This window comes from Vulpes lagopus, chromosome 1 (genome assembly GCF_018345385.1).
Source record: "Vulpes lagopus strain Blue_001 chromosome 1, ASM1834538v1, whole genome shotgun sequence".
Lineage (NCBI taxonomy): Eukaryota > Metazoa > Chordata > Mammalia > Carnivora > Canidae > Vulpes > Vulpes lagopus.
The window spans coordinates 10474002-10497930 of record NC_054824.1 but is presented as its reverse complement, the minus strand read 5'-3'; the positions used below and the strand labels follow the sequence as shown (position 1 = coordinate 10497930).

General features: G+C 34.9%; 1 protein-coding gene across 1 annotated transcript in view; it reads left to right on the top strand.

The window, feature by feature from the left end:
* LIN28B (lin-28 homolog B) overlaps positions 1-23929 on the top strand; it is a 115854-nt gene that overhangs the window by 56153 nt on the left and 35772 nt on the right. Inside the window, exon 3 of the mRNA XM_041736976.1 lies at positions 2761-2945. Coding sequence (XP_041592910.1) covers positions 2761-2945 — 185 coding nt within the window. The remainder of the gene's footprint in view (positions 1-2760; positions 2946-23929) is intronic.

Below are 23929 nucleotides of genomic sequence, written 5' to 3'. Positions count from 1 at the left end.
CGTGTCAGTTAGTATGAGTCTAAATGGCCTTGTGTCCTAATTTGGGGAAGGAATAATATAGGATAGAATTTTTAAAAATATTCTTTAAGAATACCACACGGAATAGCCACAACTTAGTGGTCCATAAAAGTAAAATTTTACTTTAGATTTGGAGAAGCAATTCACTTATAAATAATAACTATCAAAAATTGTAGCAATAGAAAATGAAGTACAAAAAAAAAAAAGAAAATGTAGTACACTCATATACTAGGAACTGTGAGGAAATACGTGAAGAATTTTTATTACACAACAAAATATATAAACGTATGATAGCTCTAATTAAAACTGCTTGTCCCTTCATTCTCTTAATTGTTATAGTTGACCCATGTATGCTCCCCTTCACCTGATATGGTAATCTGCACTTTCTTGAGTAGGGAGTGAGAGAAAGGAAGTGAAAGCAAAAAGAACCATTTATAATTAGGAAAAAGCTTAGGAGAAAAAATAAAGATTTTAAAGTACTAAATAAAGCTGTAAAAACAAAAATTTTTGAAGAGAATAAGCAGTTGTGATTTTTTTTCTCCTGACTTCTGCATAGCACCAGACAGCAAAAATGGTGCTGCCAAATTGCAGACTTCCACTTGACGGATTTTGAAACATCAGATGAGGGATCCCTGGGTGGCTCAGTGTTTGAGCAGCTGCCTTTGGCTCAGGGTGTGATCCCGGAGTCCTGGGATCGAGTCCCACGTCAGGCTCCCTGCGTGGAGCCTGCTTCTCTCACTGCCTGTGTCTCTGCCTCTCTCTCTCTCTGTCTGTCATGAATTTAAAAAAAAAAAAAATCTTTGAAGTATCAGATGGTTGGTTAAAAACCCTGTTTTCATGTGTCATATTACTTTCACCACGAATAGTCTCCTTTTGCCTTGAATTTTGAAGTGTTGTTTTTATTTTTTCCATGTAATTATTAGATTGTAGGTAGTTATTCAGCTGCCTTTAGAGTCATGGGCTTGGGAGGAATAAAGACTTTCTGGTCCAGTATTTCCCTAAGTGTGTTTGTCAGCTGTAGTCATAAGGAAAGGGCTCTGGGATCAATTTGGTTAGGAAATTGCTGGGTTAAATAAAGTCAAATAAGAATTTTATTTAGGTGGTGGAGAGGAGAGATAGAATCTCAGAGACTTTAATATGTTAATGTGACTCAACTAAGGAGAAGCAAGATAGAACATTTCACAAACTTATTTGACCACAAAATCCTTTTTTCATGGAGTCTTTCTCAGAATCATTGTTTCATAGAACACATGTGGGGAAACTCCAATCCTTTACATTTAGAGATAAGCAGAAATGAGATGAAATGCTTCATTGGATACTGCATAGCTGTTTACTTAAAAGAATGGACTTGACCTAAGGGCTCCCACCATATTTAGTTTTGCTTCCTTTAGCCCCAAAATTCATAAAAGTCTTTGAAAATTACACAATACTCCAAATTAGGCCCATAAAATACACAGAGGTGTTTCAAGAAATAAAACTAATGATTTAATTATTTTTAGTATATTTTGAATTGGCACATTGGCTTTGATGTTAGGTCAGAAGAGCCATTTAATATTTGTAACTGAGGTTACACTTTTGCAATCAGGAAACTTTTTCCCCCCCACAAAAATCAACCATCTTTCAAATTATAAAATCTGTTTCCTTTCAAATTATAATGTGTATAACAACAAGTTTCCCCACTTTCCCCCAAAAAAGGACTGGAGGAAATGACTGTTTATGATTTGCTGTCAGTTATGCCAAACCCCATCTCTTTATAAACAAACGTATCTTTTGAAAACTTATTTACTTAGATGGCATTATGGTAGACATGCTGTTCTTTACCCTGTACATTTTTATTCAACGATATTACATGTTTATTTTTCACATTAATACATGAAGATCTTTAAATTTTTTTTTTTTTTTATTGAAGCCTTGTTGACCTACATGCTACATTAGCTTCAGGTACATAATGTAGTGATTCAACAAGTTTATGCATTACGCTGTGCTCACCACAAGTGTAGCTACCATCTGTTACTGTACAAGGCTATTAAACTATCATTGACTGTATTCCCTATGACTTTTCATCCTTGTGATTTATTCTTTCCATAACTGCAAGTGTGTACCGCTCACTGCCTTTCACCCATTTTGCTCCAACCTTCAGTTTGTTCTCAGAATTTGTGGATCTGTTTCTGCTTTGTTTTGTTTTCTAGATTCCACATATTAGTGAAGTCATATGGTTTTCTCCTTTTCTGTTTGACTCATTTCACTTAGGATAATACCCTCTAGATATATCTATGTCACAAACAGCAAGATCTTCTTTTAATGGCTCAATAATATTACATTATATAGCTGTACTGTAATTTGTGTCATCGGTTTCCTAGTGACAGACATTAGGGTAGTTGTAATTTTTTTTAAGATGGTGCTGTAGTGAATTTTGATAAAGGTCTTCTGTTGCTTTTATTTTTGAACTTTTGTGTATATGTCTGTAGCAATTCCTTGAAGTGGAATTGCTGGGTTAAATAATATGCACATTAAAGTTTTCATAAATATTGCCAAATTGCCTTTAAAAATGGTTAGCTTATCTCCCATTGCGACAGGAACCTTGAAAATGGTATAACTTTTACTGGATGTAAAAAAAAAGACTTTATAATGTAGAATAGTGAGTATCTTGCCATGTTAATTTTAAAATCATAAAGAAAATTTGTGAAGTGTTGATGATCATGATCTCTCTTTCTCTCTCCCTCCCTCCCCTACTCTTTATAGAGCAAATTATTCATGGAAGGATTTAGAAGCCTAAAAGAAGGAGAACCAGTAGAATTCACATTTAAAAAATCTTCCAAAGGCCTTGAATCAATACGGGTAACCGGACCTGGTGGGAGCCCCTGCTTAGGAAGTGAAAGAAGACCCAAAGGGAAGACACTACAAAAAAGAAAACCAAAGGGAGATAGGTAATCATTTTACTTTGTTAGTTTGTGAGTTTATTGTATTTGGAAAAAAAAATCTGAAAATGTGTTTGCCTTTTTATTATGTTATTGGATTTAATATAGTCTAGTCAAAGCAAATAAAATGCCACCATTGTGAAGTTGAATAAACTTTATTAGGAATATAGGCTATATTGCAATTTGAACTCTGCACTATTTCCCACCAGATTGTTCTGAGATCACAAATGAGAAGTTGAGATTTCCAACAGACAGTGCTATCCCTCTGTGTATGTCTTAATGCCTCATCTGTTTTTTCAAATGAAAATACCTTTATTGTTTTGTCTGTTTTTTATTTTTAAGATTTTATTTTTTCGTGAGAGAACACAGAGAGAGAGGGAGGGAGGGAGAGAGAGAGAGAGAGAGGCAGAGACACAGGCAGAGGGAGAAGCAGGCTCCATGCAGGGAGCCCAATGTGGGACTTGATCCTGGGACTTGAGGATCACGCTCTGGGCTGTAGGCAGGCGCCAAACCGCTGAGCCACCCAGGCGTCCCTGTTCTGTTTGTTTTTAAAAGAGAACTCATATTATCTTTTTAAAAGATAACTCATGTTATCTTATAATAAAAAATTATAAGGAAGTCTGAAAAAAATCACTTGAAACCCTAACTAGAGGTAGGAATCATAATATATATGCAGTATTTTTGAAACTTGCTTTTTTTTCCCATTTAACAGTAGATCAAGAACATTTCATATCCGTCATTAGCGCCTATATAAATTCCCACTGTGTGAATAGACCAGAATTTATTTATTTTTTGAACGTACCAGAATTTATGCAAGGCTAAAGTAATTTGTTAAATTTAAGCTATTTTGACTATTTTGACCTTATCAGTAGTGCCACAGTGGGAATCCTTATATGTACATTTTTGAAAAATTGTTTATATCCTCGGGATAAATGCCTAATATTGAAAAATCTGGATCAAATATAAGGCATTTAAAAATTTTTGATGTCTGTTTCCAGACTGCTTTCCAGAAATGATTAGGGCCAATATAAAACTCCTTTAAAAATGAGACTGCTAAAAAAATAAAATAAAATAAAAATAAAAATGAGACTGCTCATGGAATGATGTCATTTTATTTTATTTTTTAAGATTTTTATTATTTTTTTAATCAATCTCTACACTCAACATAGGGTTCAGACTTAAAATCCTGAGATCAAGAGTCACAGTCTCTGCCGACCTAGCCAGCCAGGGGCACCCCTTAAAGAAATATTTTTAAATTTTTCTTCAATTTTTAAGAATTATTTTATTTTTCAGATTTTATTTTTTTATTTGAAAGAGAAAAATCACTAGTAGGGGGAAGGGACAGAGGGAGAGGCAGAGGAAGAAGCAGATTTCCTATTGAGCAAGTGTGCAATGAGAGGCTCAATCCCAGGACCTTGAGATCATGACCTGAGCCGAAGGCAGATGTTTAACTGATTGAGCCACCCAGGTGCCCCCGAATTTTTTAAAATGTAGGCTCCATACCCAATATGGGGCTTAAACTTACAACTCTGAGATTGAGTCACATACTCTACCAACTGAGCTAGCCAGGCACCCCTGAATGATGTCATTTAAAAATTTTTTTCTGGGGTTCCTGGGTGGCTCAGTCATTTCGGTATCTGGCTCTTGATTTTGGCTCAGGTCATGATCTCAAGGTCATGAGATTGACCCCCACATCAGGTCTGGACTCAGTGGGGAGTCTGCTTAGAGATTCTCTCTCCGTCTCGCTCTGCTTTCCCTCCCCCCAATACGGTTGCTTTCTCTCTCAAATAAAAAAATAAAAAAAAAATCTTTTCCAATTATATAGGTTAAGAGATACAGCTCATTCTTTTCCTTTGTGTCCTTTGATTAGATTAGAGGTTATATATATATATATTTGAGGTTAAGTATATTTTTATGTCAATTTTCCTTTTTTTCTTCTGTGAATTATATGTTTTCTGTCCTTTGCTCATATGATTAATGAGGCGTTCATTTGTTATTATTGGTTTGTAAGTTCTCTGTTTAGGAAAAACTCTGTTTTCTTTTTTCCTACTATGAAAAACCTAGTTCTTCCCTACTATCTTTTTCTCTTGTGTGTCTCCTTTATTATTACATGGCACTTCATTTCTGATACCAAGTGTGTGGAAATTTTACCCCCACACAAAACAGTTCTCCACAACACCAGCTGGATGTCCTACAATTGAATTCGATCCTGGGACCATCTATCTGGAGACAGAGTCAGACCCCACCAGTTAAGGGCTAAGTCCCACAAGACTGTATCCCTCCACACACTTTAGATGACAGTTGCAAGAAGTGGGTTCCAAGGTTGCCAACTTTTGTTTGATTGGCTATAAATCAGAGGTTCCCATATCATCCTCAGTCTTGGTTAATTTGCTAGAGTGACTCACAGAACTGAGGGAAACTCTTAGGTTTACCAGTTCATTAAAGGATATGATAAAAGATACAGATGAAGAGGATATACAGAGGATGAGGTCTGGGAGGCTCTGAGTGTAGGAGCTTCTGTCGAGGTGGAGTTGGGGTGATCAGTCTCCCATTTTGAAGGCTTCGGAACTCCTCACTCTTAGGATTTTATGGAGACTTGCTCATGTAGGTATGATTAATCAGTAACTTCATTTTCAACCTTTCTTCCCCTTAAAAAAATGGGAGCAGGACAGAAAATTCCAAGCTTCAAATCATGCTTTGGTCTTTCTGGTGAGCAGCCTTTACCTAGGAGCCCACCCAGAATTCCCTTAGAATGAAAGACACTCACCCCTATCACCCAGGATATTAACAGGGGTTGCAAGAGCCCTCTGTCAAGAACAGAGGTCCAATACCAGTGTTAGAACAAGAGATGATCCTAATGGTTTTATCACTTAGGAAGTAACAATGGTTTTAGGAACTCCATGTCAGGAACCAGGAGCAAAGACCAATATGGATTTTCAGTTTTCTCACATTGTCTTTATGTATTTATGATGTTAACCTTTTGCCTCAAATAAATATTTTTTCAGCTTGTGAAATAAAATTTAGCTTTAATTATAGTGACTTTTAAAAGTTTTAAAATCATGAATTTGTATACAAACAAGTCTGTCTCTATCTCCTTAATGCTCTCCGACTTGATTGCTATTTGGCTTTCCAACCTGCAAAATTAATCATATATCTATCTAGGGGAAGCTGAATGACTCAGTCGGTTAAGCATCTGACTCTTGTTTTTGGCTCAGGTCATGATCTCAGGGTTGGGCCATCATGCCCCACCTTTGGGCTGCATGCTCAGCAGTCTGCTTGAGATTCTCTCTCTCCATCTCCTTCTGGCCCTCCACCCATGCTTGCGTGCACTCTCTCTCTCCCTCCCTCAAATAAATCTTTTTTTAAAAAAGTGTCATACTGGCAGTTTTGCGGTGACAACGCAAAGAGACAGGGGGTAAGAATGGAAGCTGAGAATCACTGAGAGGTGGTTCCATTAAAGCAGAAAAACGACAATGGTGGTTCAGATTGGGATGGTAGCAGTAGAAGTGAGGAACAAAAATCCCGACATCGTGAAGGTAGGGGAAATAGGATTTACTTTTGGATCAGATGTGGACTCTGAGAGAAAGTGAAATATTCAGGATGACTCCAAGGTTTGTTTGGCTTGAGCAGTCAGAAAGATGAAGAGACCATTTACCAAGAGGGAAAAGACTAGAGAAGGAGCAGGAAATTAGAAGTATGGTCTCAGATATATGCAGGTGGAGATTTATAATAGACGTTATTGGAAAAATAGATTAGGCAAGTGGATGCAGGAGTATGGAGTTCCAAGGCTCTATAAAAAGACTTGGCAATATTCAGCAGAAAGGTGGTATTTACAGCCTTAACACTGAATGAGATCACCGTCAGAGTGAGTATACGTGGAAAAGAGAAGACCACTAAACTGTAGCACATTCCAGCACCCAGTAATCAGGAGAGTAGAAGCAAAGGGCATTAAGTTAGAAGGAGGGAAATAGGAGGAAAATGAAAAGGGTTTTGTCTCATAAGTCAAGGAGAGAAGTATTTCAAGAAGGAGAGGGACTCGCGTGTGTGAAATGGTGTTGACGGTGAAATGATTAAGATAACCACCAAGACTTGAGCATTTAGCAACAAGGAAATCACTGATGAAGTTGACAAGGTCAGATTCAGTGGACTGTTGGGAGTGAAAGTCTAAGCTGGTTGTGTTCAATAGAAGGAAAGGAGAGGGGATCCCTGGGTGGCGCAGCAGTTTGGCGCCTGCCTTTGGCTCAGGGCGCCATCCTGGAGACCCGGGATCGAGTCCCACGTTGGGCTCCCCGTGCATGGAGCCTGCTTCTCCCTCTGCCTGTGTCTCTGCCTCTTCTCTCTCTGTGTGTGTGTGTGACTATCGTAAAAAAAAAAAAAAAAGGAGAGGAGAGGAGAGGAAGTGGAGACAGCAAATTTAGACAGTTTGGGGAGTTTCCCTGTAAATGATAGCAGAAAAATCAAGCAACAGCTGAGGCATAGAACTTATAGCATGTTTATGTGTCAGTGAGAATGGTCCAGTAGAAAGGAGAAGATTGAACATTCAGGAAAGAGGAGGTCAATCGTTGGAGTGATTTTCCTTGTTGAAAATCAGAGTGAGGTTCGGGGTATAAAGCATAATGGAGACAACTAGCCTTGCAAGCACGGATAGTTCATTTCTTCAGAAGTAGAGGTAAGACACAGCGCACAGGTACAGATACAGGTGAGTAGTACAAGAATAAAATAAGGTGAGATTTCTGAGCTTTTTATCCAGTTTTCTTAGTGAAATTTCAAGCAAGGTCATCAACTGGAGAGGGATGGTAGAAGAGGAGGTTTGGAGATTTACAAAGAAAGAAGGTATAAAATAGGAGATTAGGGGGCGCCTGGGTGTCTCAGTCCATTAAGTGTCTAACTCTTGGTTTAGGCTCAGGTCATGATCTCATGGGTCATGAGATCGAGTCCTGTGTCAGGCTCCACACTCAGCGGGGAGTCTACTTAAAGATTCTCTCCCTCTGCCTCTCCCCCCACTCATTCATGCATGTGCTTTCTCTCTCTCTCTCTCTCTCTCTCTCTCTCAAATAAATACATAAATCTTTTTTAAAAAATTGAAACAGGGGACGCCTGGGTGGCTCAGCAGTTGAGCGCCTGCCTTGGCCCAGGGTGCGATCCTGGAATCTGGGGATCGAGTCCCACATCAGGCTCCCTGAATGGAGCCTATTTTCTCCCTCTGCCTGTGTCTCTGCCTCTCTCTGTGTGTCTCACATGAATAAATAAATAAAATCTTTTAAAAATAATAAAAAAGATAAAAAATTGAAATAGGAAAATTGTGAATGCATTATAGAGAAAAAAGTGAAATTATAGGCAATACCACAACCCATTGAAGATTAGTGGACATGGATTTAAAGTAACGTCACTCAGTATGATTGTGTTTTTTCTCCAGCGACTGGTGACTTCATGGCTACAGCTGTGAAATAGGCAGAACGATGGATTTAATAAGTTGGTTTCCTAGTTGAGAATGACAAAGGGAGACACGGGTACTGACAGTGTGTACAAGGGAGCAGTTATAATGTGGATTATACAGTATAAACTAGGTAAGGAGTGAAGTCATTGAAAAAGTGGCAGGCTCATGGGGTGTGGGTTACAGGTGGGGTGCTAGAATTGGTGTAGTTGGGGTGCTAGAAAGAATGAGAAAATAGAAGTTGGTGGTCATCAGAGGGTGAATTACTGCTTCCACAGTCGATGTTTGTTGTGTGTCTTAACTGTGATTAAAGCCTTTACACAATTTGGTATCTAATGATTTCCAACTGATGATGAAACATGCTAATGTTTTCCATGTATGATCAAACATTCCAAGGATGTTTATAATTTTTGTTGTAAGATTAGCAGTTCTGGTTGTCCATGTGCCACGATTTTTGTAAAATAGTAGAAACAAATTGCAGTTAAATAAACAAATAAGCACAGAGACTTCTGTTACAGAAACTGAAACAATGAGAAAGCAGGATATGGCACTGTTAACTGATGTTTGGAACAGTTTCCAAGGCATTGATGTGCTTCCTAAATGCTTAAAAGACTTGAGAAATCTATGGTAACTTTCTTGATTTCTTCTGTGGTTATTAATTATATTTACTTCTGCAGAAAGTCTTAAATAATGAGATTAAAATTGTGCTTTGACCAGATTTTCATGTTTATTAGTGTAGCTATGGTCCATTTAAAAATTTCCCCAGTTGTCTAAAACTTATCTTCTGTGGTTGTTTTTTTCAAATCAGAATGCAATTAAGGAACCTGGCATTGAGTTAGTTTTATATGTCTTAAGTCTGTTGTGATCTAGAACAGTCCCTCCCTACACATGTGCATCCGTTAGGAAGGACTTTTATGACATTAACTTGTTAAAGAGACTAGACCAACTGTCTTGTAGAGTGTGCCATAACAGGGATTCATTCTAGTGTCTTTAAACTTGTTTCTCCAACATGTATATATTCTATAAATTGGAAGTATTATGCAAAAATGTGTATCTTGAACCCAACAAAATTCTCTCAACCTAACTTTTAGTTAACAGGCAATATAAGGGTTAGAGTGACAAGTTGAAAAACACCAGATTGAATCCAGATCATAGCCTGAATTAGCTAATGGTTCCTTACGATTAGATTGAGATTGTTCATCTTTGACAAGAAGGTCATGGAGGTGGTGCTGCATTCTTCTCATTGTATCCTGTCGGATGGCAAAGGATTTTGATTTTTTTCCCACTACTTTTTCTTTTCGTAATTAGCAATTTGTGATGAGATATTTTGAGGCCATGTAAATATCATATTTTTTAAAGATTTTCTTCATTTATTCATGAGAGACACAGAGAGAGGCAGAGGGAGAAGCAGGCTCCCTGCGGAGAGCCTGATGTGGGATTCGATCTCAAGACCCTTGGGGTCACGACCTGAGCTGAAGGCAGAAGCTCAACCACTGAGCCACCCAGGCATCCTAAATATCATCATCTTTATCAAACTTTCCATTTTTTATTTATTATCTCAATATGGATCATGAGTTTCTGTCTTTATCAATTAATTATGTTATTTAATAATTATTTTAATGCTCAAGTTTTTTAGATTCTGTTACTAGTTCCAGCTTGTTTCTGTGTCCTTTTGACACACCCTCATCATTTTTGAATACTTCTTTCAAGTACTTACTCAAGTACTTTGATACTTGCAAACTCATAGCCTACAAAATATTTAAAATAATAATTAAATAATTACTTTGGTTTGCTAAAGTACTAGAAAGCTAGAGTTCCAGTTAATTTCTATTTTAAAATGTAAGCATTGGTATATTTCTATGTATTTTGTTTGCATGGAGAGTTGTTTTTATTTTATTTTTTAAATTGTGATATATTAAAATTCACTTTTTTCTTTTGGTATACACTTCTGTGAATTTTTACATTATGTTCATGTAGTTACCATTATTATCTGGATTCAGAACACTCTATCACTCCCAAAATTTCCCTCTTTTTTTTCAATTAGACTCCACGTTGGACGTGGAGCCCAAGGCAAGGCTTGAATCATGACCCTGATATCAAAACCTGAGCTGAGATGAAGGAAGAGTCATATGCTTAATCGACTGAGTCACTCAGGTGCCCCCAACCCTCTTTTTTTTCCCCTCTATCTTTTGCAGTTATTTCTCCTCTACCTAAAACCCCTGGCCACCACTGACCTATTCTGTATCACTATACTTTTGTCTTTCCATGAATAGAATAGAAGTGGAATTATACCTTCCCCGCCCTCAGTTAGATTGAGATATAACTGACATATTGTATTAGTTTAAGGTGTTCAACATCATGATTTCATACATGTATACATTGGGGAATGATTACAGTAAGTTTAGTTAGTACCCATCACTTTCACATAGTTACAATTGTTTTTCTTGTGATGAGAACTTTTGAAATTTACAATTAGCAACTTTCAGATATACAATACAGTATTGTTAACTTTCGTCACCATGCACTGTTCATTAAATGTCAGAACTTCTTTGTCTTAGTGACTGCAGGTTTCTACCTTTTGATCACCTTCACCTGTTTCATCCAGCCCCAACCCCCACCTCTGGCAACCACCAATCTGTTCAGCGTCAAGTTTAGTTTCTTTAGATTCCTATATAAGTAAGGTGATACACCATTTATCTTTCTCTGTCTGACTTATTTTACCTAGCATGATGCTTTCAAGATCTGTTAAAGTTGTCTCCAATGACAGGATTTCCTTTTTTATGGCTGATTAAGTTGTGTGTGTGTGTGTGTGTGTGTGTGTGTGTGTGTGTGTGTGTATCTCACATTTTCATTATCTGTTCATTTACTAGTAGACTCTTAGGTTGTTTCTGTGTCTTAGCTGTTGTAAATAGTGCTGCAGAGAACACAGAGGGGGCCAATATCTCTTTAAGAGAATGATTTCATTTCCTTTGAATATATACACGGAAGTGGGATTGCTGGATCATATGGTAGTTTTATTTTAATTTTTTGAAAAACCTCCATATTGCTTTCCATTTTGGTTGAACTAATTAACATTGCCACCAGCAGTGGGACAATTGGGTGCAGAGAACCAGGAGGGGGATACATAACCTTTCCAATATAAACCTCCCAAATACTTAAAAAACTGTTGAAAAGAAACCATGATAAATATAGGACAATGCAGTACAAGTACAAATAAGAAGGAGCAGTGATAAGAGTCTCCTTTCCATGTGGGCTCCCTTCCTTTCTACCAACGGTGCATAAGAGTTCCCTTTTTCCCACATCCTCCCCAACACTTGTTATTTCTTGTCTTTTTGTTTATAGGCAGATGGGAGATGATATTTTACTGTGCTTTTGATTTCACTTTCCCTGTCAAATGATTAGTGATACTTGATGATGTTGATTAGTGATTGGTGATATTTAGCACCTTTTTGTGTACCAGTTGGCCATTTGTATGTTTTCTTTGGAAAAATATCTGTTAGGTTCCTCTGCCCACTTTTAATCAGATTATTTGTTTGTTTGCTTAATGAATCATATGAGTTCTTTATAGATTTTGAATATTAGCCTTATATCAGATATATGATTTGCAGATATTTTCTTCCCTTGTATAAGTTGCCTTTTCATTTGTTTAATGGTTTCTTTTGTCGTGTAGAAGTTTTTTAGTTTCATTTGTTTATTTTTGCTTTTGTTGTCAAAACCAAAAAATCGTTGCCAAGACTGATGTCTGAGAGCTTAAACCTTAGGTTTTCTTCTACTAGGAGTTTTGTGGTTTCAGGCCTCATGTTCAAGTCTTAAAACTATTTTGAGTTGATTTTTGTGTATGATGTAAGATAGTGGTCCAGTTTCTTCTTTGTTTTTTTGTTTTTTTGCAAGTGACTGCCCTGTTTTCCCAATACCATTTGGTAAAGAGACTGTCCTTTCCCCATTGTATTTTCTTAACTCCTTTGTCATAAATTAATTGGCCAAATGTGTGGGTTTACTTTTGATCTTTCTGTTCTGTTTCATTGGTCTGAGTCTTTTTAATTTTATTTTATTTATTTATTCATGAGAGACACACAGAGAAAGGCAGAGACATAGGCAGAGGGAGAAGCAGGCTCCCTGCGGAGAGCCTAATGGGGGACTCGATTCCAGGACCCCAGGATCACACCCTGAGCCAAAGGCTGATGCTCAACCACTGAGCCACCCAGGTGTCCCTATGAGTCTGTTTTTATGGTACGTTATGCCAGTACCATACTGTTTGATTACTATTCTTTTGTAATACAGTTTAAAATCAGAGAATGCGATGTTCCCAGCTTTGTTCTTCTTCAAGGTTGCTTTGGCTATTCAGTGTTTTTGTGGCTCCATTCAAATTTTAGGAATGTGTGTACTGTTTTCTGTGAAAACTGCCATTGAAATTTCAATAAAGATTCCGTTGAATCTGTAGATCACTTTGGGTGGTATGGGCATTTTAACAGTATTAATTATTCCAGTCCGTGAGCACAGAATAGCTTTTCATTTATTTGTGTTTTCCTCAATATTTTTCATTAATGCCTTGTGGTTTTCAGTGTATAGATCTTTCACCTCTTTGGTTAAATGTATTTCTAGGTATTTTAATCTTTTTGATGCAATTGTGTATGAGACTGTTTTCTTAATTTCTGTTCCTGATAGTTCATTGTTAGTATGCAGGAATCAAATGATTTTTGTATATTGATTTTGCATTCTGCAGCTTTATTGAATTTGCTTATTAGTTCTAACAGTGTTTTGGTAGGATCTTTTGAGGTTTCTTTATCATGTCATCTGCAAATGGGGACAATTTTACATCTTCCTTTCCGATTTGGAAGCCTTTTTTTTCCTTATGTAACTACTTTAACTAGGGGTTCTAGTACTATGTTGAAAGTGGTAAGAGTGGTCATCCTTGTGTTACTCATGATCTTGAAGGAAAAACTTTCAGCTTTTTACCACTGTATAATATTAAGCTGTGGGCTTATTATATATGGCCCTTATTATTTGGGGTGTTTCCTCTATACCCACTTCTTGGCAGTTCTTATTATGAATGGATATTGAATTGTGTCAGATGTTTCTTCTACATCTATTGGATGATCATATGACTTTTATCCTCCATTTTCATATGATAATATTACACTTCTTAATTTGTAGATGTTAAACCATTCTTTTAATTCTGGAATAAATCCCACTTCGTAACAATGTATGATTCTTTTAATGTATTCAATTCAGTTTTCTTTTTTTTAGTTTTTTAATATTTTATTGAGGATTTTGCATTTTATATTCACCAGGGATATTGACCTGTAATTTTCTTTTCTTATAGTATCCTTGTCTGGTTTCAGTATCAGGGTAATGCTGGGCTCATAAAATGAATTTGGAAGTGTTCCCTTATCTTCTGTATATTTGAAGTGTTTAAGATGGATTGGTATTAAGTCTTATCTGTTTGGTACGATTTACCAGTGAAGCAATGAAGTCCTGGACTTTTCCTTGTAAGGAAATTTTTTATTACTCCTTAGTAGTAATTGGTGTATGCAGATTTTTTTCCTTCATAATTCAATCTTGGTAGGTTTTGTGTTTCTAGGAATCTATCCATTTCGGTTGTCCAGTTTGTTGTGGTATAATTGTTCATAGTAGTCTGTTTTGAGCCTTTGTATTTTTGAGGTATCAGTTATAATGTCTCCTCTTTTATTTCCAGTTTCATTTATTTGAGTCCTCTCTCCTTTTTTCTTAGTATGTCTAGCTAATGGCTTTTCCATTTTATCTTTTCAAAGAACTAAATAAAAAATTAAAACTATAAAATTTTTATTACATGGAATTAACATTTAAAAATTTGTAATTTGGTTCCATAACTCAAAAGAAAGTATTTGTTCAATTTTAATATATATATCTCATATATATGATAGAATCATATTTTGTGAAGATTTATGTCTTTGTGGCAAGAAATATAAAATAATTTTAAGGATTCTATCTTAATTTTACATAAACTATTTACAAAAGAAAGTGGGATTAGTTTTTTCATTGTCTTAAAATTCTGCTGAATTTAGTATACAGTTACCAGTATTCAGCAGTGTGTTACCTTGTCTTATTTTAAGACCCTCACATTTAAAATGTTTTTGAAAAATTTCAAATGAAATAATTTCCAATTTATTTTTGGGATTTTTAATGTATATTATCAGAAGAATAGAGATTTAATGACCCCTATAAAGTTCTTTTATTAATAAAATGAAGTTAATACAAAATTTTAAAACTTTATTTTACCCCTCAAAATCTGGCCTACGCTTGATAACTTTTTTTTTTATAAAGCCTTATTAATTTACTATGAAGTAAAAGAAGTAACTTCTATAAGAGTAAAATTATGGGAGAAGAGAGTAAAATTATTATTTTATTTGCCATTGTTAATTTTTAGAATTTATATGGAATAATTATTTCAGACTATAATATAGAATTAAATATTTCATGTAATAAGATTTTAGTTTGTATTAACAAATGTGTTATATTAGTAAAAATGATATGGACTGAAACAGATGGTCTGGAAATCTTTCTATGAAGGTTAAATGATTTTAATCATTAATAATTAAGGAATAAAAATACATGTTGGCCTTAAATACATTTGAAGTGCATATATATACATGGTTAACGTATATATTGCGTATATAAGCTTCATCTTTTATTGTTTGTGGTTTCTGGTTTTTTTACCTCTTTTTTATTCTAAATTTTTTCTAGGGTCCTGACTATTTTCTTTGTTCTCTTTAACCTTCCACATCTTTTGACCCAACCACACAGTCCAAGAAGTGCTGTTCATTATAATGCAGTTCCTTTCAACAATGTTGACCTGAGATTTTTAAAATAACAGAAAATAATACCAATGTTCTACTGCTTTCATTCCATTTCAAGCAATATTTTATTTGCATCACTGCATTAGTACATGATTAAGCTTTTTGTTTTTTCTCTGAGTTGAAGTTTTAATATATTTTGTTTAGAAAGAAGGTTAAGAGTATTATGTTCAGTTTTACTGCTTTTCACATTGAAATGTAGGAAATTCCTTTCATTTGATCATATTAAAAAAACTTTACTTGTAAGTTTTAAGATATCCTTCATGTAGACTAAAAAATTGATATGAAATTTGACATTTCCAGTATTAAAGTGGTGTTAGAATGTCACATTATGACGTACTTACCATTCATTTATGGTCAGAAAGACCAAGGTGAATATAAACAGAAACTCATTATATATGTTAATTTGTTATCAGCTTGGAAGAGCTAACTTGCTTTTTTAAAAAAATAAAAGTAAAGATAAATGATAGTAAAGTTATTTTTACAGGGCCACAATTTTTTTTATTTCAAATTCTTTAAGTTTGCAAAAAGGTTTTGGAAGCCATAAGATTTTTTAAAATCTACTTTTGGCTTTTCTCATTGAAGGACTGCATATTTTCATTTATTACAAATAAAAAGTATTTATTTAATGCCCTCATTTACCTTTAGATGAGCTCAAAGCTAACTAGTGGTGACTTTTCCACCCCCTCCCCCCACCTACCTCAGCCATATAGTATAGCATCTTTCATTCTTTGTGGTATAACTTGAAGTTTTTCAGGTACTTTATAGTTAGGAATTATAGTGGTATGTTTCTTTCATTTTGAAATCTACGTCCGTAGCATTACTGAAAATAATAAATCTACTTGTTTATGATGCCATTTTATTAAGGTTATCTGTTTCACATTAAAAGTTCTTCCATGATTTTATTTTTATATTTATTATATCCCAGAACCTGCTCCCAAAAGAAAAAGAAAATGCACTTTAGATGCTGGAGATGTTTGAAAACTGTAAATCAACAAATTCCAATAAATAACTGTTTCACCCTGATACTTGTGTGATTAGATTTAGGAATTTGCTGTTTAGTAGGTTCCTATTGTGGAAGAGAAATCTCTCAGGCATGAATTGATAGTCCAGATCCTTTGAGGTCTGTCTATTCTGACCTCTGACCCCTATTCTTACAAGGTCAACATCTGAGGGCAGGAGATTAAGGCAGTTTAAAGACCGGAATGGTAAATGGAATGGAAAAATTAGCCAGCACATTTTGGGTGCAAAACATCAAAGTCATCAAATAGTTTGCTTATTTTAAACCTGGCTTATGTGTGTAACAAGCTAATTTTACTGTTTTTGTTGGAATCAGAAAAATTTAATAGTCTTATTGAAGATTCTGTTTATTTAATAATAAATTTTAACCGGATAGTACAAATTAGGTTCACCAGGCTTAACCTCAAAATATCAGAAAATGGAGAAATAATTTGTCAGTTTCAAAACATTTTAGTCTTGTGTGTGGTTTGGAGATTTAATTTAAGTTTAAATTGGAGTTTAAAATTAGCTTTTACTATAAAATAACTAGTTTATCAACAATGTTGAATAAAATGTACGTGCACCCAGATTTGCTGGTAATTTGAAAGTAACTGAGAATTTAGTTGTAATTATATACTATTGACTTAAGAAAAATCTATTTTTAAATGGTAGGGGTAGAAAATAGAAGAAAGTAAATTGGTCAAGCAGAGACAATTTCTCCTTTGTCTTTCTTACTTTGGTCTTTTATATTTTACTTTTCCCTCTTAAAATGTTCCTTTAATATGTATTTCATTGTAATAGCAAAATACAGACTTTAAAGCTTAGTTCCTATGTTTTGCTCCATTGTAAACAATTCCCCACCACCCTTTATTTCACTTTGTTTGCATCATAGACAGCTGTGGATTTGCATCTTCTGCTTCCTACTAATGACTGGCAAGAGCTGGAGTTGAATAACTGAACTGTTGCATCGAAGTTTCCGTTCATCTATCTAGTGACTAAGGGCATTAGTAAAACCAATGGAATACCCACATTTCCTTAATTCTTAAGCATTTTTTATTCTACCTCAAATTTTCCTTATGTAGACTTAATTTTAGGGTGGTTTCCTAAGTCCTTTCTTCTTGTGATTATTTTGCCAGAGATCTCTTAATGAGGCAATTATAGTTGTTTCCTTCATTCACATTATCTTAGCAGATGCTCTCCCTGCTGTGACCTCTGTTCAGACTGGGCAGACAATGTGCCATTCTCATCACCCTGCACAAGACATTGTGTGGGGCTGAGCTTCCTTTGGCGCTGCATAGGTCTCCCCAGAAGCCTGATAAGCATGGGCAGAAGCCAAGTGGCAAGTCATCATAATTTTAGATTGATTTTCTGATTGCTGTTTTATTCTGAGCATAATAAATAGTAAAGCAATGCAGAAAAAATATTACAGAAGCAACTTTAATAATATTTCAAGTAGAAATTGCAGGTTTAACTTTATGTAATTTTTTTTCCTTTAGACTGTGGTCTTGGTGAAATGAGGTCAAATATTCATAGTATGGTTTCAATACAAGGGGTTATGAGAATTGCCTGATAGTTCAAAATCTGGAGATCCTTTCAGAAAATGAAATGTGTATTTTTAATGAACATAGGACATTGTTCAAAGTATCACTTTTAAATTTATAAAACAAAAATCATGTTTATATCCGGTGTGGTACCCACTCGGTTTCTGTGTGAACCCAATAAGGACTGATTAAGATGAAGACTAATCAACCAAAAATTTCCATCCTTTACACTGCTAAATCCCTCCACTGAAATAGTAGTCCTAAGCCCCAAACCCAAGTGTAACAATCTAGGGAATTACAAAGTTCTTAGAAGCTTTGAGCTAGCTTTTCTTTATTCTCCATTAATGAGGAAGTACAAGTCAAATTTGGCTCTGATGATTTTGAAGACCCTATGCAAAGGTTCTTTCAAATTTATACTGGAATTTTAATTTTTTGAAATTTGGTTAAAATAGATTGAGAGTATGACTTGAACTGTACTCATACTCTAATGAAGTTTTCTTTTGCTCGTGTAAATAGGATTCTCTTATTTATAATTTATAATGTATAAATTTTAATCTGCTTACACTTACCAGTAAAAAGTACTAATTTGCTTAAATCAGGTTCTATTTTAGTAAAATCAGATTCACAATAAGTTTTTATATCATGTTTTAACAGTACATTTTTCACATAATGAAGAACTATTTTTAAAGTGTAACTCCTTTGCATATAAGCAGAGAATAAATATTAAATTTTAAAAATGTTATGTAAAGAGAAAATGGCTCTGCAATCATCTTTTCTTAAATGAAAATCTCAAGTCAAACAAGAATTCAGGAATTTTAGCCTCCACAATTTTTAGGTGTAGTCTGTCTATTGTATGATTATTGTATGATTATTTTAAATAAATGAGTTAATAAGGAAGAAAATCAAGTGTTTTCCTTCCTTTTGGGAGAGAGTTATCGTTGACTCTTAGTGGCTATGGAAAATGTTTTTGTTTTGTTTTGTTTTTTTAAGATTTTACTTATTTATTCATGGGAGACACAGAGAGAGAGAGGCAGAGACACAGGCAGAGGGAGAAGCAGGCTCCATGCAGGGAGCCTGATGCGGGACTCGATCCGAGACTCCGGGATCACGCCCTGGGCCAAAGGCAGGCGCTAAACCGCTGAACCACCAAGGGATCCCGTGGGTTTATTATCAATAATACTGGCGGTACTACCAATGCAATTAGAAAAAAAACAAAATTGAAAATCTAAGGATTGAAAAATAAGAAATGAAATGCTTTGTTATTTGTTATACATAGCAGTAGGATTTTATATGCATAGTTACCTACAGGAAAATTAGTGGAATAGTTGGACTAAATAATTTAATATTGCTAGTTATAAGTTCAGTATAAGAAAAGCAAACTAAGAATGATTGAATATCAGAAAAAGAAGCAACAATTGAGTATCAGGAATGCAAAAATAATTCTATGCCCCAGGAAATCACTTTAATTTCAAAAAAAGGTTTATTTTACAACTAGAACATTAACCATTATACTCTGTACCTAGGAATAAATCTAACAAAAGTGTGGAAGACTTCTATGAAGAAATTGATAAACTTACATTGAGAGATATAAAAGCAGACCTAAATTAATGGAGAAAGGTATATTTAACAAAATAATGAATGGCAAGGCTCAATATTTTAAAGAGTGTAATTCCCCATAAATGAATCTATAAATTCAGTCTATAAATTCGTTTCCAAATTCCAGTAGGCTTGATTCTAAAATTGATTTGGAAGTTTATAGCACCATTAATAACCACATAGTTTTGTAGATGAGATCCAAAGTATGAGGGCTCTTTCTACCAGATCAATATTTTTATGCAACGAGGTAACTATATGTAATTAAGTGATGCAATAGCCCAGTGAAAGACAAATAGACCTTAATAGAATTTGTATATAGATATATATATAACATATATATATCTTGATATATGCCAGAGATGGCATTTCAGATCTTAGAAATATAATAATAATATTATAAATTGTCCTGAGAATGTTATCTGTACATAGAGAAAAAGTAAAAGTGTACCCCTACTCATACCATATTTAAAAACCTAAAAGTATAAAGCAAAACTTTACAATCTATTAGGAGAAAATGTAGGAGAATATCATCATGCCCTTAGGTTTGGGCAAAAATAATTTTATTTTATTTTTTTTTAATTTTAAATTTTTTTAATAAAAGATTTTATTTATTTATTCATGAGAGGCACAGAGAGAGAGGCAGAGACACAGGCAGAGGGAGAAGCAGGCTCCATGCAGGGAGCCCAATGTGGGACTCGATCCTGGGTCTCCAGGATCAGGCCCTGGGCTCAAGGTGGCGCTAAACCACTGAGTCACCCGGGCTGCCCCAATAATTATAAACCAGATACAGAAAACACAAACCATAAAATACAAGAATAAATTAACTACTTCAGAATGTAAAATTTCTACCTAGTGGCAAAGGTTTCATTTAGGAAGATAGAATTCTAAATATTATAGAAATTGGGGATTTAGATCTTAATAGTCTTTTTTAAAATAATATTTTTATTTTAGAGAGAGAGTCTTTTAAAAAAAGATTTTATTTATTTATTTTAGAGAGAAAGAGAGTCTCAAGTAGACTTGCCACAGAACCCAATGCACAGCTTGACCTCAAGTCTTGAGGTTGTGACTTGAGCCGAAATCGAGTCCCTGGCTCAGCCTACTGAGCCACCCAGGCACCCCTAGGGGATTTAGATCTTATGCAAATGTGGAAGTTGCTAGAGAAGGGAAGAGTCCATGGATTAGATAGTGACTAACTAGTCTTCACAAACCCTAGGGTAGGTAGACAAATCAGACTTTGTAGGGAATTCCAAAAAGCCAAGCATATCTGATATTGCAGAAGGAAGCCTCTGGGGAGATCTATGGAAACTATCTCTGGAGCTACAGCCTCTCTGGGTTTGCAGATGAGGGCCGGTGGTGGGCTGCTTGCTGCTTTAGGGCCAACATTGTGAAAACAAGCTGGGACCTTCTGAGCAGATCTGTGTCTGTCTGTTAACTGTGTCTGACCACAATTATCCTCTAAGAATAATGTCTTTTGCTTCATTTTTGCCTTCCAAATCTTGTACAAGTTTCTCTTGGCTAACTCCAACCCAGAGCCATCCAGAGAAAGAGATTCTGGGACACATAGTTACCAGCTATAACCAAACAGTCCAGCATCAACAATATAAACAAGGTTAGAAAATAGAGTGCGAAAATATTTGCAATGCATCTAGTTGATAAAGAGTTTAATATCCAAAATATCTAAAGGACTACCAATAAAAAAGAAGTAAAATCCCAACAGGAAACGAGCAAGTAAACAATAATTTATGAAAGAGGAAAATATTCAATAGACAAAAAGATGTTTAGCATTACGAATTTAAATGGGATACCACTTTGCTCCCATGAAATTAGCAGAAATTTCAAAGTCTGACAGTATTGTGAAGAATTGTATATAATCTGGTGGGGGGATCCCTGGGTGGCGCAGCGGTTTGGTGCCTGCCTTTGGCCCAGGGCGCGATCCTGGAGACCCGGGATCGAATCCCACGTTGGGCTCCCGGTGCACGGAGCCTGCATCTCCCTCTGCCTGTGTCTCTGCCTCTCTCTCTCTCTGTGACTATCATAAATAAATAAAAATTAAAAAAAAATACTGATGGGATTCTTAAATGAATATTTATTTAGATTTCATTTGAGAGAGAGAGAGAGAGAATGAGGGTGTGTGTGTGTGTGGGGGGTGTAGTGGGGAGAGAGGGAGAAGCATATTCCTTGCTGAGCAGCAGACTACTCCCTGAGCCTGACGCAGGGCTGGATGCAGGGCTGGATCCCAGGACCTGGAGACCATGGTCTGAGCCTAAGGCAGACACTTAACCATCTGAGCCAACCAGGTACCCCAATACAATACTTTAGAGAGCAAACTGTCAATATCTGATAGAATCAAAATTGTTTATATCCTTCAATTCCACTTCTAGGTAGATTTCCCAGAACATCGTTTTTCAAACTGTGGGTTGAGGCCTACTAGTGTTTTTTTTATATTAATTTGGTGGCTATTAACCAGCATCATTATTTTTTAATGAAATATTACAGAATAAAAATCATCAGAGTGCATTGCAGGTAGTAAAAGTAATTGTTTCATAAACTTTTGGGTTGTGCTGTGTGTGTTTGTGAGTACTGAATCGTAGTGCAAAATGTGTTCTCAATGTGAGTGGTGGCCACATGTACACAAAGAGAATTTTATAAAAATGCTTATTGCAGCATTGTTGGTAATAGCAAAAAAAATGGAAACAACCTAAATGTGTACTCACAAAAGAATGGTTAAATTATAGCATATTCTTAGGTGATACCGAGTTAAAATGGACAAATTTGAACTACCTTTATCAGTCTGGATTTTTTTTTTTAAAGCCTACTACAGTGTTGAATTATAAAGCAAGTTGCCAGGTGATCCATACAATATTATTTCATCGTTATTAACTTTTAAAAGCTACCAATTGATAGTATCTAAGGATCTTCTATGTGTGGTAAAAATGTAAAAACATGATAAACCCTAGTTCACAGTATTGCTTACTCTAGGGAGACAGAGAAGAGAATAGAATTGGACGGGCATATAAGCTGTGTTGAATCTTTTTTTTCAAGTTACTTGGTGTCCTTCAGTACCATTCCATACCTTCCTTTTGATGTTTATTTATTATTCTTAAGTGTTACAATTTGAGACACTAATGTGAATGAAATTTTTTCCTTTAGTTTTACCTTGTTCTTGCTACTATAAAGAGAAGGTATGGATATAGGGGATAGATAGCTATGACTCTTCTAAAATACTTACATCTATTAATTGATTTTCTTTTCTTATGGAATGGAAAGTGATGTTGAATAATGCTGACATCAGCAAGCATCCCATCTTCTAACTTACTGAAAATGGCTTTAAAATTTCCAATTTAATCTGTTTGCCATTGTTTTTCAGTAAATAATCATCATGTTTAATTGCTTCCTTTTTCTTCTCTTCTGCTCAGAGTTATTGTGGATGGCTGCTGGACTATATCAAAAGTCTTCAGCATCTATTGACATAATTTGTATTTCTCTATTTTGTTGAAAAAATGAATTATATCCATAGATATGGTGAAGTTGAACCATTCTCCTATGCCTGGAGTGGGGGCAAACCTTTCTTAGTCATGATATGCTCTGATGTATTTAGTTTTACAATTTTATTGGTCATACACATACTTGGACTTTTTCATGTGGTCTCTGCATCATATTTTATTAGTAGGGTTATTTGAACTTTATGTGTTAGGTAGTTTTCTGTGTCTTTCTATGTTGTGGAATAATTTAATAAACACAATAATTAAAATTATGAACTCCACAGTGGAAAGTCTACATTCCAAGAACAGACAAGACAATAGATTCAATTTCTTCATATGTGGAAAAAAATAGCACAACTTGTTTTTATATTTATTTACTTTATACTTTTTGTTTTATTTTTTTTAATACTTTTTGTTTTAAAACGTATACTAGTACATATCTAATTTATGCATACAAACAAACATATAATGGGATAGGTTTTCAAAAATGTTTTACTGATAAATATACATGATCAAAATAATTTGGAACCTACAGCTTTGAAAGGGGATGATAGAACTGAGCTCCAGAACATCTAAATCCTTTGCCTTTTGTATATTTCCAGAGCCTTATCTATTAGGTTTTTAGGTCATATTTGGCATATTTTATTCCAGAGCCTTATCTGTTAGGTTTTTAGGTCATATTTGGTATATTTTGCTGGGAAATTATTTACTTCCTTTATATTTCTTGTTTGTTGCCATAAAGTGGCAATGAGATTCTCATATTCTTTTTAGTTTCTTCTGTATATGCAAGTGAACTTTAATGATCCCTAGCATTTCACATTTCTATTTTCTTTTTCTTCCTATTTAGAATTCTCATGGATTATTAGCCTTTTCAGATACCTTTTATCTTACATATGTTTTCTGCTTTTATGAGTTTTCTGTGTTTTTACTTTCAGATCTTACCTGTATAAAGTCTTTTGTCTTTGTTAATTTGGTTATATTTTTCTCTTTTCCTAAATTGAATACTTAGCATATTTTCAGTCTTCATTTATAATAAATAATAAGGATTTTAGACATTTTCCTTTAAGAAAAATTTAACTGTTGCTGCACAAGTTTTGATATGAATTTC